This window comes from Anolis carolinensis, chromosome 1 (assembly GCF_035594765.1).
Source record: "Anolis carolinensis isolate JA03-04 chromosome 1, rAnoCar3.1.pri, whole genome shotgun sequence".
Lineage (NCBI taxonomy): Eukaryota > Metazoa > Chordata > Lepidosauria > Squamata > Dactyloidae > Anolis > Anolis carolinensis.
Window position 1 is genome coordinate 210,922,185 of NC_085841.1, and position 18,148 is coordinate 210,940,332.

The 18,148-nt window shown below is 41.3% G+C and overlaps 1 protein-coding gene across 2 annotated transcripts in view; it reads right to left on the minus strand.

Annotated features, from left to right (window-relative positions):
• Positions 1-16,550, minus strand: part of tlk1 (tousled like kinase 1) — a 91,551-nt gene extending 75,001 nt beyond the window's left edge. Inside the window, exon 1 of one of the 2 annotated variants that reach the window (XM_008118869.3) lies at positions 15,772-16,550. In XM_008118869.3, coding sequence (XP_008117076.1) covers positions 15,772-15,988 — 217 coding nt within the window. In that variant the 5' untranslated portion in view covers positions 15,989-16,550. The remainder of the gene's footprint in view (positions 1-15,771) is intronic. The other variant, XM_016996677.2, reaches the window with a different exon arrangement.
• Between the last annotated feature and the right edge of the window lie 1,598 nt (positions 16,551-18,148).

Genomic DNA, 18,148 nt, shown 5'->3' on the forward strand with positions numbered 1-18,148 from the left:
CAGGGCAACATGGGCCAGGCCCCTCCCTTCCTCCCTCCTTACTCTGTTTCCCTCACGACAATGAGGAGGAGCATGATGACGCCTTCTTTTTTGCGCCGGGGCAGAGGAGGCCCCGGAGAGGAGGCCTGCCCGCCAGGCCTTCTCCTCGCCGCCTCGCCCGGCCCCGCTCCCGGCCAGGCCTCGCCGGAGGGCAGCGGCCCGGGGGGGGGGGGGCCTCCGTGCAGGCCTCGCTGCTGCCTCCTCCTCGGTGCCATTCCCGATCCTGCCGCTGGGCTGTCACCGTGGACAGGTCCAAGGCCCACACCTCCCTTCAGGCCCTCAAGAGGAGCCTCAAGCAGCTGTTCTGGAAGGAGGCAAGGATGGCTAGTTTGTGAGGGGATCTCGCTCTCCCGGGCTGTCCCCTACCCCCCCCCCCCCCGAGGACGGGATTCCCAATGCACCGTTCTCCAGAAGTGTGATGTCCCCTTCTCAGAGGGTGAATCGGTGCTTCCCCCACCGTTGTTCTCTTCCCGGCGGGGAAAATTTGGGAATCAACGTTGAGCTGACTTTGGATGCTTGCCAAGATGGTTGCGGTGGCGGTGGGAAAAGGGAAGCGCACGGGAGCGACCATTGAGGGGAGGGGTGTGGGGGTTGTTCTGTCTGCATGCTGGATTGTATTTGGCGCAGGCGCAGATCGTTTGTTTCCGGATTTTGTTTTTTTTGGGCCCCGTTTTGGTTCCAGATGTTGAGTTTTGTTGTATGAACCTAGTGGCAAGGCTGCTGGGTTGTGCTGGCAAGTTTTGTGGTCCTGGGGCATGTAGTTTTGTTGTTTTGTCCTAGGCTGAAATTCCATTACCCTTTTATATATATAGATAGATAATGAGTATTCTGCTTCGCTTCTGACCAAAGCCTATTAATCTAATATCCAGCAGTTAGAATTGCCTCTCCCTACAGATCTTGAGGTTGACCTGAGTCTGTAATTGAGGAATCTTTGGCAACTGGAATTTGTTTAACATAATGCTCTATCTTCCCATTATCTGCTTTGATAGGCATATGTTAGTCTATGTTTGATGCCTTCCTTTTTCAGAAAATTCTCCAGGCTATGAGAGGTAAATTCCTCACCTCTATCAGTTTGTAATGCCTTAATTCCAGCCTAAATAGTCTTTTGACATAGGCTACCCAATTCTTAAATATACCAAAAACTTCACTTTTCTGTTTTAAAAGAAATTCCAAGCAAAATTAATCATCCAAAATACATAAACAGAAAATCGCTCCATCGCTCCACCTTTGCTGGGTTTAAATGGCCCAATTAAATCTGCATGAACCAAATCAAATGCCTTTTCTGAGCTTCTAAGATTCTTTTTTTACTAATGAGTGCAGATTAGGCTTTTGTCTTTTTACAGACATTACAATCCAGGAATTTCTGACAATCTTTTAAATTTATACCTTCACCAAATTCCTGCATTTTATATTATACCTTGAAATTTGGGCCCCAAAGCCTTATGCAACTCGTGTATATAACCTTGGTGAATAGGTGTGTTTTTGCTAATCATATTAATCTCATTTTGATTATCTCTTGGGAATCAATACATACAAATCACCTTGCAATTTATCAGTCCCACAAAGTTTTTTTCCTTTTAAATTTTTAACTTTGCCTCCAAAGATATTTAGATCATACCCTTCTTTATCTAATGAACTTATCAATAGAAGGTTATACTAAATTTCTGGGACATATAATACATTTTTCAATGTTCTATCTAAATGTTGCCCCTTAACATGGTAGCATACAGCATCTGTGAGAGAAACTTTCGCAGATTCAGGTTTTACAATGTTAGAAATCAGCTCTCTCTTATTTACATGTTGAGAGCACCCAGAGTTAATGAGGAAAATGTCCTCATCTTCTTTACTTCCTTTGGACTCAACCATGTTAGCATGCGATGAACCCCTCCGCTGATTCATCTTCTTTTTCTGTTGTTTTGGACAGTCTCTTTTTAGATGCCTTGGCGATCTGCAGTTGTAGTTCTTTTTGACTGCGTATGCCTTTTCTGTCTCTCTTTCAGACCCCGCTGCAACTGCTTCCGTCGACCGTCTTCCCTGATGCTCCAGACTGTGGTTTTTCCTCCTTTCCCAGTCAGCTGTTAGCCTGGTACATATATATTGCAGGTTCAGCTGGCTTTGAGGTAGCGATTCTAAGGCATTGACGATACTATCCGACAAATCGTCCATTGAGGACAGAACAATATAACATTTGTTCTCCTCAAAGAGATGGAATCCTCTCTCCTCCAGCTGTAGAAATAATGTCTGTAGCGTTTGCAAATATTTTTTTAAATTTCAGTTTCTTTGCAAATGGGTTTTATATAGTTTTCTTGCTAAAGCGGCCACCAATGCTGCCGAACTCAAGACAAGAATTTCTTTCAGCCTGACCAAAATCTCATGGGTCACTGCCAGGCTGGCAATGTGGACCAATTGATTGTCATCCACACTTAAAATGAGTATTGATCTCGCCCTCTCATCTACTCTGTGATGTTCCTCTGCATTTTGCCCTTGTATCGGAGCTATTGTGCATTTCCATAGCGATTATTTTCTTAAACAACTCTCGATTCTTAGTTTCCATGTGGAATAGTTATTTGCGTCAAGTCTGGCCATGGGAAATGCCACAAGATTCACCTCCATCTTTGAGGTTTTTCTTCTTGCCAATGCACAGCTTTTACAGTGACACTAACCACAAGCAGGTGTTTAAATGGTTCAGACTGGTAGTAACACTGGGCCCATAACCTGTTGGAAGTTGTAGATATAAATAAATAGAAGCTTTACCACAGTTTCTGAACCAAAATATAACCTGCAATATAATAAAGTGTCACTCAGGCTTGTGTAACAAGTAACAGTATCTTTACTGTTCAAAAGATCAAACAGGGCAACAATATATACAGCAGTCTTTCTGAATTCACACAGAGAACATAGGGAATAGTCACTTTAAAAAGTCTTTGGCCCCTGGTGGTGGTGCAGTGTGTTAAAGCGCTGAAGTGCTGAACTTGCAGACCGAAAGGTCCCAGGTTCAAATCCCGGGAGCAGAATGAGCGCCCACTGTCAGCCCCAGCTCCTGCCAACCTAGCAGTTCGAAAACATGCAAATGCGGGAAGGTAGCAGCGCTCCATACAGTCATGCCGGCCACATGACCTTGGAGGTGTCTACGGACAACGCCGGCTCTTCGGCTTAGAAATGGAGATGAGCACCAACCCCCAGAGTCGGTCATGACTGGACTTAATGTCAGGGGAAAACCTTTACCTTTACCTTAAAAAGTCTTTAAATATGCCTCATTTGCCTTATAAATAATCAGTCTTTGGAAAGTTGGCAGCCATTTCCTTTCTTGACTATTTCCAGTCAGTGATCTCTTCACTCTCAGAAGTGAAAGTGGCAGTTAAAACTGTTTGCCTCAGCAGCAAGCTAGCGATAGTAGCCAATTGGAATTCTGGCTTCTGGCTGGCTCAGCCAATCAGCTCTCAACATATGCCTTTTAAGTCAACCCAGTTGGCAGTTGGCAGCCCCTCCCACCAAGGAATAACTAACGATCTGGGACCAGAGTGAAGAACGGGGGGGGGGGGGGGGGGGGCAGGAAGACATCATACCAACCTGTCTCCCGTGTCATCGGTTGGGAGACCCTCCCACCAAGGAATAACTGCCACTCTGGGGCCAGAGTGAAGAACGGGGGAGGGGGCAGGAAGACATCATACCAACCTGAGAGCCAGGAAGATAGTTCCATCTTGTCTCCTGTGCCATAGCAACATGCGATGTTAATTTTATATGTGTGTGTGTGTGTGTGTGTTATAATAATTTATAAATATATAATATATTGTATATACATGTAATACTGATAATAGTATTATAATGTAATACAATATTATACTAATAATAATACAAAATAATATTTATTATATATTAAATGTAATATTACTAATAATATTATCATAGTACAATATAGTAATTTAATGCTTTTATTGTGCTATGCTAATAATATATTGTATGTACATTTGATTTGTAAGCCACTCTGAATCCCCTTCGGGGTGAGAAGAGCGGGATATAAATGCAGTAAATAAATAAACCCATTATATCATGGTGTCTCTTTACAAATCGTCACACATCCATCCATCTTGCCCTTGGCCAGCCCTCTTCCTTTTTCCTTCCTTTTCCCCCAGCATCTTTATCTTCTCCAAACTTTCCTGTCTTTTCATTATGTGACCAAAGTACTTCATCTTTGCCTCTAATATCCTTCCCTCCAATGAGCACTCAGGCATTATATAGTATAGACTGGTTTGATCTTCTTGCGGTCCACAGCACTCTCAGAATTTTCCTCCAACACCATAGTTCAAAAGCATCTATCTTCCTTCAATGTTCCTTATGGTCCTTTCTACTAGTTTCCTTCTACTAGTAATAGTGGTAAAACTATAGTGTACACTTGTGTTTCCTGGTTAGTGAAAGTCAGGACTTGTTACATGGATCTCACAGATACTAAGAAACTGTATATATCATGTACTCTGAAGCAAGTAATAATAAAAACTGTTTAAGAAGCCATGTTTATGCCTCGGGCTATGGAAAATTATTACCCAGGTTTAATTCATGATTGCTAAACAAGCATATAGAGAAAGTGGTATCTTGTCAGCTCCAGGTCATCTAAGAGGTCAATGCTACTACTGTACTTCTCCTCCTCCTCCTATGTCAATTTCTATCACTTTTTAATTCTTAACTAGCTGTACCCGGCGACGCATTGCTGTGGCCCAGTCTGGTTCAATGAAAAAACTCTTTCTCTCACCCTGGACCTTCCACAGATATATAAAGAGAAGCCTCCCACAGGATGGTAAAATATGCCGGTGTCCCCTGGGCAACATCTATCATGCCAGTTCTATCACACCAATCAAGTTGGCCAATTGAAACCTTTCTTGCAGTTAATAAAGAACACCACTCAGAAAACAGTAGAATACCAGACATGAAACAATGAGGGTCAGCTAACACTTTCCAATAAAGGATTCTCCCAGGCAGGAGGTAACCAGGGTTTGAAGCAGCAAGGCTATTTAATGCTAATCAAGTCGGCCAATTGCAACATTTCTTGCAGTGAATAAAGAACACCACTCTGATGACGGTGGAATAACAAACATGAAACAGTGAGTGCCAGCTAACACCTCTCAACAAAGTATTCCCCCAAGCAGGAAGCAACCAGGCTTTGAAGCAGCAAGGCTATTGAATGTTAATCAAGTTGGCCAAATGCAAGATTTCTTGCAGTAAATAAAGAATACCACAGAAAACAGTGGAATACCAGCCATGAAACAGTAAGGGCCAGATAACACCTCCCAACAAAGGATTCCCCCTAGCAGGAAGTAGCCAGGCGTTGAAGAAGCAAGTCTATATAGTGCCTTGCTTCTTCAAGTTGGCCAATTACAACATTCACACTTGCCCGTAGCAGAAAAGAGTTCTTTCTCCCACCCTGGACCTACCACAGATATATGAGAAACCTTCCACAGGATAGTAAAACATCCAGGTGTCCCCCGGGCAACATCCTTGCTGACGGCCAGAAGCAGCTTGCTGTTTCCGAAGTTGATCCTGACATCTTTTCGTGGCTAGGCCTCAGAGCCTCGGCCTCGCGTATCTCCTTGTGAGCTGCGAGGAGGTGGGCCTAATCGTCCCTTGCGGCCCTGCCCACACCAGTTGCTAAAGGGTAGAGACAGTGTGGCCGTTGCTTTTGCTGTTGTTAATGTTAAGAGGTGCCTGTTACAAGAGTTGCTGCCATTGCTAAGGGGTTGAGCCATCTGTTAGGATGGTAGCTAAGGAAGGAGGAGACTGATTAGCCATTGCTAGGGGTTTGATTTTACCTTTTGCAGGTATGTCAGGTTTGTGAGAGTAGGCTTAAAACCCACGGCAGTTTTGACTGCTATGTTGTGTCCAAATTTCATAGTGATCAGTGGAGTAGTTTGGGAGATATGAAGTCTCTCACTGACGGACATTACATTTTTATTTATATAGATTGAGATGCAAAACAGTTCAAAATATTAAAAGGCGCTATTTAAAAATTGACAACATATAAATTTTAAAATAGAATTAAACAACCAGTCAATTAAAATCCCTTAAAACACTTACAAATTGTTAAAATAATCATATATCATACGGTATCCCTAGCCCATTTGTTTAAAAGCTCGGTTTTAAGTCTGCCTGAACCAAAAGGGTTTAGCCTGTTGTTGAAAGGACAACAGGGAGGGAGCCATTCTAGTCTCCCTGGGAAGGCAGTTCCAGAGCCCAGGAGCAACCACAAAGAAGGCTCTCTTTTGTGTTCCCATTAACTATGCTTGAGATGGTGATGTGACCCTGCTAGATGTTAGATGTTTCATATCAGAAACATATCAGTTGGTTTCTCCTGGACTTCAGATCGTTTTCAATAACATTGACAATGGTATCTCTTCTAAATGTTTCAGTGGATCCAGTCTTTTTTGGGAGAACAGATACAAAAGTGATGCTAAGGGATTTCTGATCTACACTCTTTGGTCAATGTTTGGAAACTTTCATAATTTTATCTTGAGACACATGCCTTTCCATGTCAAGATGAAATTATTTAAAATAATAACAATAATAACAATAATAATTTTATTTCTTACCCACCTCTCCTCACTGCTCGAGGCAGGGTAAAACTACCTTAAATTCTAGGTTCCAACATCCTAAGTATACAGGTGGTATGCAATTCCACCTCTCTCTCCTATCATATAATCAGAGTTGCAGTGGAAATTTTGGATTATGGATCTTGAGACAACTTGGAGGCGAATAAAAATATACTCAAGCTTCAATCCTGACAAGATGGAAGATGTGTAGACTGCAAAATCTATCAATCTGAATAGAGGGTTAGTCTTTGACGAGACTGCACTCCCCAGTGAGAATTTTACCACCTGAAATTCTCACTGAAAGCAGACATGATGTTAATGGCTAGAAGAAAAAATATTGTTTTTTCTGGTTTGCTAGCTGTGGCCCTATCTAAAGAAAGAAGACCGTAACTTATGATTCATTGTCTAGTTATAGCTAGGCTGGATTAGTTGAACATGTTCTATACAGACTGCGGTTAACAACCATTTGGAAATTTGAATTGGTATGGAACGCAACAGCAAGAATTCTTTTAGCAGTTGGAACATCTAGCACCAATTCCTTATCTGCTCTATGAACTACCTGATGACTTCTGGATTCAAGTTAAATTCCTGATTATGATCTTTTTAATGTATTAAAAGCTTTGAGATTAGGTTATCCAAAGGGCTATCCACACACATGAACTGGTTTTGGTTTGCAAATCAGCCTAGGGGGCTCTGATGGGTCTCATAAGAAGTTACTGGAGACAGAGGGGGAAATTAGTGGTTACTTCATGTTCATGGAAATTCCTCTCCTAAGAAATGTGTGGACCCATCAGAGTGATGTGGGCTAAACACAGGACATGAACTTATTTAAATTATTCTGTCAGTTATTTTCACAACTTGAAATTGAAATAAGTAGTGCAGAGAATGAATAAGTGAAGTTTAAGATACTACAGTTATACAAAAGCAAAAAAAAGTTGGTACAAGTAGTGCAGAGAGTTGAGTGAGCATATTACACCTATCCTAAAGTCACTCCACTGGCTGTCAGTTAGTTTCCGGACAAAGTACAAGGTGTTGGTTTTCACCTTTAAAGCCCTACATGGTTTGGTTCCCGTTTACTTATAGGAGTGCCATACGACCAGCTGGAAGAGATCCAACAGCTAGAGCAGCTGTTAGAATTTAAAAATCATCTAAAAACGTATCTCTTTGGGCAGGCCTGTGTTTTGGTCTCTGTCTTGTGTGATTAATATGTATTTTATAGAAATACTTGATATGTATCTTTTATGGAACTGCAGTTCAATATGTGTGAATTTTTATAGTATTTGTGTGCTTTTACTGAGCTATGGAGAGAGGCGAGTAAGAAATAAAAATTATATTATTATTACTGACACAAAGACAGAGTATGACAAAGCAAACGGGATATATATGCTGGATTTTGTATCACAAAATCACAAGTCAAACACTTTTAGAACAGTGTGATGTTATATTATTATTATTATTATTATTACTACTACTACTACTACTACTACTACAGGAAAAGAGATTTAAAGATGGACATAAAGCTAACCTTAAAAACTGTGGCATAGATACCGAGAACGGAGAAGACCTGGTCCTTGAGTGCTCTAGCTGGAGGTCAGCTGTAACCAGCAGTGTTGTGGAATTGGAAGAGGCACAAATGAAGGGAGAAAGGGAGAACCATGCCAAGAGGAAGGTGCGTCAAGCCAATCCTGATTGGGACCGTCTTCCACCTGTGGAATGTCATCACTGTGGAAGAACATGCAGGTCAAGAACAGGGTTCTACTGTCACCTACGTATCCACTGCCAAGACACTTCACTTGGAAGGCCATCATACTCGGACAACAAGGGATCGCCTAAGTAAATAAGTTGTTGTCGTTCTTATTATTGAGTGAGTGAAAATGAAGGTACCCACAGTTATTCCTTGGCCAAAAAAGCACTGTATCAGGTACAGCTTTCTTTATGTATGTGTGCTAAAAATAGTATTCTTCCACTTAAAATCATTATTTTGTTAAAGATATGGGAAATATATGTTATATTATTATATGTTATATATTTATGTTATATTATTACAAATTTTCTAATAAAACTATGTATGCTAACACTTTATATAACATTATTTAAAGCACTGCAAGTATTTTCTAGTTCCGTTTTCTGGCAATCCCACATCACTACAATCATTGTGAGCTTTTAAAGAACACAGACATATTTATTTAAATCCCCACTGCAGTACAATGTAGAGTAGAGTCTCACTTATCCAACACTTGCTTATCCAACATTCTGGATTATCCAATGCATTTTTGTAGTCAATGTTTTCAATACATCGTGATATTTTGGTGCTAAATTCGTAAATACAGTAATTACTACATAGCATTACTGCGTATTGAACTACTTTTTCTGTCAAATTTGTTGTATAACATGATGTTTTGGTGCTTAACTTGTAAAATCATAACCTAATTTGATGTTTAATAGGCTTTTCCTTAATCCCTCCTTATTATCCAACATATTCGCTTATCCAACATTCTGCCGGCCCGTTTATGTTGGATAAGTGAGACTCTACTGTACTTTTAATGTGTGGGTTTTATATAGTACTTTTTAACTACAAAATATTATACACTATGTTGTGACTTGAAAGGCAGCCCAGAAAATCTTTTACTGAAGAAATATTTTACTGAATCAATAAATAAATCCAGAGATCCAGGACAGAATCTTAGCACAAAAAGGATTGAGAGAATGGGGACCCCACTTATATTTTTACTGCTTGTATGAATATGATACCAAGTCACCTTGTCTGTCTCCTGAGAAAGACCAAGTAGCCATAGGAAGAACAGACCACGGAACAACAGACTGGTTCAAGATTGGGAAAGGAGTACGGCAGGGCAGTATACTTTCACCCTACCTATTCAACTTGTATGCAGAACACATCATGCGACGTGTTGACGAATCCAAGGCTGAAGTTAAAATTGCTGGAATAAACATTAACAACCTTAGATATGCAGATGATACCACTCTGATGGCTGAAAGTGAGGAGGAGCTGAGGAGCCTTATCACCAAGGTGAAAGAAGAAAGTGCAAAAGCTGGGTTGCAGTTAAACATCAAGAAAACCAAGATTATGGCAACCAGACTGATTGATAACTGGCAAATAGAGGGAGAAAACGTGGAGGGAGTGACAGACTTTATATTTCTAGGCACGAATATCACTGCAGATGCAGACTGCAGCCAGGAAATCAGAAGATGTTTACTTCTTGGGAGGAGAGCAATGGCCAACCTTGATAAAATAGTGAAGAGCAGAGACATCACACTGTCAACGAAGGTCCGCATAGTCAAAGCAATGGTATTCTCCATAGTAACCTATGGATGCGAGAGCTGGACCATAAGGAAGGCTGAGCGAAGGAAGATAGACGCTTTTGAACTTTGGTGCTGGAGGAAAATCCTGAGAGTGCCTTGGACCGCAAGAAGATTCAACCAGTCCATCCTCCAGGAAATAATGCCCAGCTGCTCACTGAAAGGAAGGATATTAGAGGCAAAGCTGAAGTATTTTGGCCACATCATGAGAAGATAGGAAAGCTTGGAAAAGATCATAAAGCTGGAGAAAATGGAAGGAAAAAGGAAGAGAGGCCGACCAAGGGTGAGATGGATGGATGGTGTCCTTGAAGTGACTGGTCGGAAATGACTGAACAAATAAAGAAGAAATGAATATGATCCACAAACTTATTGGGCCACTACAGAAGTAAATAAATGGCAGTAGTATCAATAGAGCAATTGTATAATATCCCAAAAGGTTAAAAAAAATTGCAAAAAGGTTCCTTTAGTATATCTTTATTTAACTATACTGATGGAAACATTTCCCTTTGAAATTACTGAAGATATTTTTACAAGTATGCATAAGAGGGCTTGAGAGGCTATTTCTTTCTCAAAAAATTACTTCAAAGGCTATTATTAGGACTAATGAAACTTTTAATAATATAACGTATTATTAAAAATACGTGCTAAGTGAATGAAGCAGCTATGACAGTCTTGCTTTCGGGAACTAGAAAAGCCACACTCCATGATAACTATAAGGAAAGTTGTAAAATCATCAATAATCCAAGTTTATCAATTCTTTCCATGAATAGCTTAGACAACGAAGTTTGCAACACTAGGGCCCCTTCCACACAGCTGTATGAATCCACACTGAACTGGATTATAGGACAATGTGAACCCAGACAACCCAGTTTAAAGCAGATATTATCTGTCTTGATATTCTGGGTTATAGGGTTGTGTGGAAGGGCCCTTTGATATACAGAGGTTACTTAATGCAGGAAACCCATGTATTTGTGTCAATCATGTAGTTCTTCAATTATAATCAAACACCCACATTTTCTCAAGCTTTCTACATAAAGCAGATGCTTTCAATCTAATCTCATTTAAATTGTGTGGCCTTCCTCTGAAAACTCAAGCATCATTGTTAGAAGTTACTCATTCTGCCCGTTTTAAATAGTATGACACAGGTTTACTTTTTGTAGGCATCTAATAAACAATCAATACATCTAAAAATACTTCTCCCAAACTTTTTTTATTTATTTAAAGACATAAGTCTATACATAAATCCCTGTTCTTTTAATGATACACAGTATCCACACACTCCAGAGCCCACTTAATGTCGATCACTATAATAAAATATTTTGGAATAGAAGATCCTGAACTAGTTATCCCATAATCATATTTTCCTCTTGTTGAAGAACCAAGCATCTCTGTCAATAAAGAGTTATTCTATATAGTTTTGAAAATACACTGTTCAACAGCTGCTCTGCAATAAATTAAGTTGCTGTACTTGCAATCTCTCAAAATATTATTATTTTGGTCTCAACATGAAACACAGATTAATTATAATAGGGGCCAAGAGTTTAAAACTGGCAGATAGAAAGGCAGGGGACAAATACTGCTAGAGTGAAGTTGGGTAATTTGTGGCCTCCCAGGAGTTACCAAACTGCAAGGCCTATCAATCTTCATCATTAAGTATGGTGGCTAGGGTCTGATCTTGCTACAGAGGAACAGTATTTTCTGGACAACTATTGTTATTTTCTTTCTCCCTATAAGCCACAGGAACTGATTCCTTTTGCAAGAAAGGACTTTTAAGATTTAGATACTAGCTATTATGTTTGACACTGACATAGGTTTTCAGGAAACAATAATACAGTATTTGATATCACATTATAAAAAATCCTAAACAAAGCAAAAACTTTAAAACACTTCTAAAATACAAGTGTTACAACGAACAACAGACAGAGCTGGACTACATAACAATGGATAAAATAACATAATACAACAAATTACTGCTTAATAATTCTGCTACTGTTAATGCAGTAACTTACTCTGCTGTAATTACAAATGTTAATATTGGTGTATAGTAAGACAAACAATCTTCCCTACACAGTGTTGAAATATGCAGTTATGATTCACCAAAAATGACCAGATAATCAGTCTGATCAAGTTTCTCGCAATGGTACAACATATTTCTTGCAAGCAAGCTAGTAAGTCTGCAGATCTACTTCCACAAAAATGCAACTTATGACAAAACAAGGAGTGCTTTCACTTGGTAAGGAATATACTATGACGTCACTTCCAGTCACAACAACTTGCAGCTGTTCATACTATTTCGAAAAAAGGGTATCTGCTGATACTCTTAGGTAAGCAATTATAACATTTCCGTTTTGACTGAGTGATATTAACAGTACTTTAACATGAATTAATTCAGAGTAAATATACATCAAATTGCTATGTAAAACGAGTACCAATTTCACTATAAGAGAGTGAATATTAAACACACGCAGAAAGTTTGTATATTTCATTTGTTTAAAATTCACAACCCAACTTGTTGCTAAAACTAGTCGTCAAGGTAAATTGCAATAGCAAAATAATATAAAAACAAGTTCAAAACAAATGAAAAGCACAATTAAAAAGCATCAAGAGGAAGAAGCCTCCAAACAAAGAATACTACTCTCCTCAGCAATAAGGTTAACAAGAAGAGGGCTTCCTTAGCAGTCACCAACAAAACCATTATGTTCTCACCAAATGCCCCCTCATGGGTGATAGAAAGAATTCATCCAAAGTGCTTAAGTTCCTGTTTATGTTTAACATACAGCTTTGAAAATAGCCTGGTTTCAAGTTGTATGATACTGTATAGGTCATAACTGAAATACTGAAATAGGCCAGGAAATAGACCCCCCACACAGTGAAGATGTCCATAACAAGAGATTCTAGGCTGGCCTTGGTTCTGAACCAGTGGAATTTTCCAAATGATTTTCAGACAGCCCCATGTACAGCATATTACAGTAGTCTAAATGGACTTTGAATAGTAGTCATTTAAAAAAGAAGCTTCTAGTAACTGAACTTTGTTGTTCTGCCATCATTATGATTACACAATAATTAACTCCATCTTGTGAGCCTACATTTTCTCAGATTCAGCAACAGTCATATCATTCATAGACAGCATATTATGCAAAACTAGTCTTCGATTTCACTTACAAAGAAGTCTTTAACACTGTTATTTTAATGAGAACACATCAGGACCCTTCTTAAGGAACTGTATCTTTCAAACAAGACCCATAAGTGCACTCCAAGAAATGAGAATTGTCTAGATTCGAAAAGTCTAATCAAATAACATTTGCTTAGAAAACTCAATAGTGATTATAATTCTGAGATTGAGGCCACTCATTGACAATATGTTATATTTGTTGCCAAGACTTATTTTTCTAGTTTTCTAGTAGTGACAACAGAAAGTTTGGGGGCCTTAATATCCATGCTCAGTATACCATTAGGAAGAACCATATTGATTTACAGTTGTATTTTCGACTCTAATAGATAACCAGTGATACATTCCCTTTTCACAGGGTTTACAATTGAAATATGACGATAAAAACAAATAGTTTCATAATTAGTTGAGAGGGATTGTACGAAACTTTTCATGTGACATAGACATTATCTTCATATGACTGAAGTAATGCTTCTGGCCCGATAGCAGAAGATACAGAGATTAGACATTGTTTTTTAACAAGAGTATGAAAGCAATTGTACTACATTATGACCTTGTAAACTAAATTATCAAAATCAAAGAATTTACATCTCACTAATACATAATTAAGATGATCAGAGCACTGTTTAAGAGTTTATATAAGTACCAGAAAATGTTTCTGTTTATAGGGTTGTTGTGTGTTTTCTGGGCTGTATGGCCATGTTCCAGAAGTGTTCTCTCCTGACATTTCGCCTACATCTATGGCAGGCATCCGCAGAGGTTGTGAGGTTTCTGTTTATATATTTTAAACCATAATCAACTAAAATAAGTTTCCTATACTGTAGTCTAAAATACTGACACAATATTAAAGATTAAGGGTATAACACATACTGATGTTAAGTAATTATCTTAGATGATGGCGAAGAAGCTGAATGAACTTAGTTCAAACTGATATATGCAACTCTGTTTTTGTCTCACGGCTCAGATTTCCCAAAGAAACAGCCAAGAACAAAATGCCTGCCACTTCAGTGTTTAAAGCATATGCTATAAATCCAACCATTTCAGGTATTTTCTAGAGCGCTTTCAGGCCAATCTGAGCTTGCTATTGTCAGCTTCCTATCTAGGAACGTGTGCAAAAGTGACAAGGAGTGATGCAAGTCTGGCTACTGGAATGAAGAAAAGAGGACACACAGTTCCATTGTAAATTTCCAGGATTCCAAACACTCTTAAATCAACTCATTGTTAGAAATCAAATGCTTCACTCCATAATGCTTCAAATGTCTACCAAATTCAAACCTTTCATTCCAAGAAAATTATAGCATTTATACGATTAAAAGTTTTGACTCTTTTTAGGGATTGCATACTTGCACACTCAAATGCAAACAAAAGAACAGTCAGGAGAGCCTCACTGCGTCCAAAAAAAAATCACAAATGTGCACCATTCATTTTTCTATAATACCATACATTATTGTACAAAAGTTCCCATCTGTCCTTTGCTAACCACAATTTTGGGAGTAAAATAAAGCTGCATTAATCATTTCATAACCTGCATAATTGCTACATCTTGTGGCAATACAGTTTAATGCAAGGAAGGTGGGGAGGGGTGAAATGGACAAACAATAAAAAAGACTTGTTTGCACATAACCTTCATAGTCTCCCTGTGGAGGGGTGCAGGAAAAGGAGAAATGGGAGGGAAGAAGCAAAGAGGTGTGGGGGGGGGAGGAGGCTGAGAGAAATCACTCAAGATGTGATGGAGGAAAAGGAGAAAGTTGCAATCCCTGCTGGCTTTTCATCTGTTTTCGTCACTTTGGTTGGAAACCAATGGCTGAAGAAAGTGTCTTCCCTCCTCTCAATAAGTGCCTCGATCTTTGTCTCCACCATCCCACACCTCCATGATGCCAAAAAGACACGACCCTTTTCTTTTAAGCAACATCATCCCCATCACCACCAAAGGAGCACCCCAACCCACCTTTTCCTCCATCACATTTTACAATATAATTAAACACAAATAAGAATAAATTTAGAGGGCCTATTATGATCGTGGTATATGATTTTGGGATCATGTGATTTTAATATTTATATTAGGGCGTTTTAATGCTTTGTCTTAAGAGTTTAAAGGCTGCATATGCATATGTTTAATGGTTTTGAGTGCCCACAGACATATAATGAATATGTTACTGCTTATAGTTGTTATTTTTTTCCCTATTAAAATGTTGCAATGCCATTAATATGTTGTAAACCGCCTTGAGTCGTCGTCGTCCCCCCAGTGAGAAAGGCGTTATATAAATATAGTAAATCAATCAATTAATCAATAAAAATAAAAACATAGGGCAGAGAGGGAAGCGATTTTAAAAAGCAAGGTTTTGAACCAGCCATTTTAAAAAAAAATAGCGAGAGAGAAAAGCTAACCCACCCTGAAAGTAAGAGATGCCGGGGGGGGGGGGGATAAGGAGACATTTTGGGGGATAGTCCATGATTGAAGGGAGTGGAGGATGCCGAAGCAAGGGGAAGACATGCCTCCTTCTTCGTTCGCCCTTTCCCCCTGAAGCCAGGGACTGGCCTGAGGCGATGGCTGCTGCTCTTGACAAGGCAGGGCCCCTCCTTCTTCCCTTCCTTCCCTCCTTCCCCAGAGGCCCACTTCCCATGCCGCTCATTCGCTTGCTCACTTACTCATCTCTCTCTCCTTACCTTCCTTCAATGGCGAGGGGTTATGGGGCAGCGAGGAGGCCTCCACCGCGGTCACGATTGCCGCCACCGCTGAGGCCGCCTCCGCCTCCGCCGCGGAGCAGCAGCCGCCCTGGAGGCTCAATGGTGGTGGTGGTGTCGGCGGTGGCGACGACGACGTGGAGAGCCGGGACCAAGATGGCGGCCCCGCCAAACTTCCACCGCGACTTTGGACACTCATCAAGCTACTTTCCGGGAGCCCGGCTGCGCTGCTGTTGCTGCTGAAGGGAGAGGAAGGGGCAGAGGCGGCGGCCGGGGCGTCTGGGGGCAACCCTCCGCGATGCCGGGGGGGAAGAACCGGGTACTCGCTCCGAGTGGACCCGCCGCCGCCGCCGCCGCCCCCGCGGTCATGGCCAGGGTGAGGCGGCGGTTGAAGGGGGAGGGAGGGAGGCGCGGAAGAGGGGGGAAAGGGTCTCTTCCTCCTCCTCTTCCTCCTCCTCCTCCTGAGGCCGAAGCAACCCGCGCGCGCGCGCCTCTGCACTGCGTCGCCTGCGCCGCGAGAGAGAGAGAGAGAGAGAAAGCGAGAGGGAATCCTCTCTCTCGCTCTCTCTCCGCCTCACCTTCTCAGGGAGGGGTCATGCGCAGACACTGCGAGGGGAAGGGAAGGGGGGGCTAGGGCAAGGGAACGACGCCGCCGTGCTGCTCTTACTGCCGCTCCTCTCAGCCAAAGAGAGAATGAGAGAGAGACAGAGGAGGCCGGCACACGTAGCCAGCCGGCATGGGCACCTGCTCCTCCTCCTCCTCCCCAGCCCCACAGGCAACAGAGGAAGAGGAAGAAGAAACAGTAGTAGCAACAGCACGCGCCCTCTGCAGCCTCTTTCCGAGAAGGCGCCCCTGGATTGGCTTAGCACTCCCTCACGCAGCAGAGGGCATCCGTATCCGTGGGTTCCAAAGCTACCGGCTCCCACCATCCGCATTTGTTTGATTGTACAGTAGAGTCTCACTTATCCAACATTCGCTTATCCGACGTTCTGGATTGTCCAACACATTTGGGAAATATATGTTATATTATTATATGTTATATATTTATATGTTATATTATTACAAATTTTCTAATAAACCTATGTATGCTAACACTTTATATAACACTAGCTGTGCCCGGCCACGCGTTGCTGTGGCGAAGTCTGGTGGTCTGGGAAATAAAGTATTGAGGAATTGGTGGTAGTTAAGGGCAAGGGTAAAGGTTTTCCCCAGACATTAAGTCCAGTCTTGTCTGACTCTGGAGGTTGGTGCTCATCTCCATTTCTAAGCCGAAGAGCCGGCGTTGTCTGTAGACTCCTCCAAAGTCATGTGGGATGACTGCATGGAGCGGCGTTACCTTCCCGCTGGAGCAGTACCTATTGATGCACTCACATTTGCATGTTTTCGAACTTCTGGGTTGGCAGAAGCTGGGGCTAACAGTGGGGGCTCTCTCCGCTCCCCCAATTCAAACCTGTGGCCTTTCGGTCCAGAAGTTCAGCAGCTCAGCGCTTTAACACGCTGCGGCATCAGGGGATATTATTTCCTAAAGGTTGTGAATATACAATATTTCTGATTGGTTTTTTTTGTTTGTTGGAGGCAAGTATGAATGCTGCAATTAGGAAAAATGATTAGGATGTAATGGCCTTGCAGCTTTAAAGCCTGGCTGTTTCCTCCCTGAGTGAATTTTTTGTTGGGAGGTGTTAGCTGGCCCTGATTGTTTCCTGTCTGGAATTCCCTTGTTTTCAGAGTGGTATTGTTTGCGATATTTTATGTGCTTCTACTGTCTGTGGCCCTGAGAAAACAGAGGATTTTCCAGACTTTGATGATGGGAATACTTTGTTGGGAGGTGTTAGCTGGCCCTGATTGTTTCCTGTCTGGAATTCCCTTGTTTTCAGAGTGGTGTTGTTTGCGATATTTTATGTGCTTCTACTGTCTGTGGCCCTGAGAAAACAGGATTTGCCAGACTTTGATGATGGGAATACTTCCGAACAGCTCTCACAGTGAGGAAGTTCTTCCTGGTGTTCAGGTGGAATCTCCTGTCCTGTAGTTTGAAGCCATTGTTCCACGTCCTAGTCTCCAGGGCAGCAGAAAACAAGCTTGCTCCTTCCTCCCTATGACTTCCCTTCACGTATTTGTACATGGCTATCATGTCTCCTCTCAGCCTTCTCTTCTGCAGTCTAAACATGCCCAGTTCTTTAAGCCGCTCCTCATAGGGCTTGTTCTCCAGACCTTTGATCATTTTAGTTGCCCTCCTCTGGACGCTTTCCAGCTTGTCAACATCTCCCTTCAATTGAGGTGCCCACAATTGGACACAGTATTCCAGGTGTGGTCTGACCAAGGCAGAATAGAGGGGGAGCATGACTTCCCTGGATCTAGATGC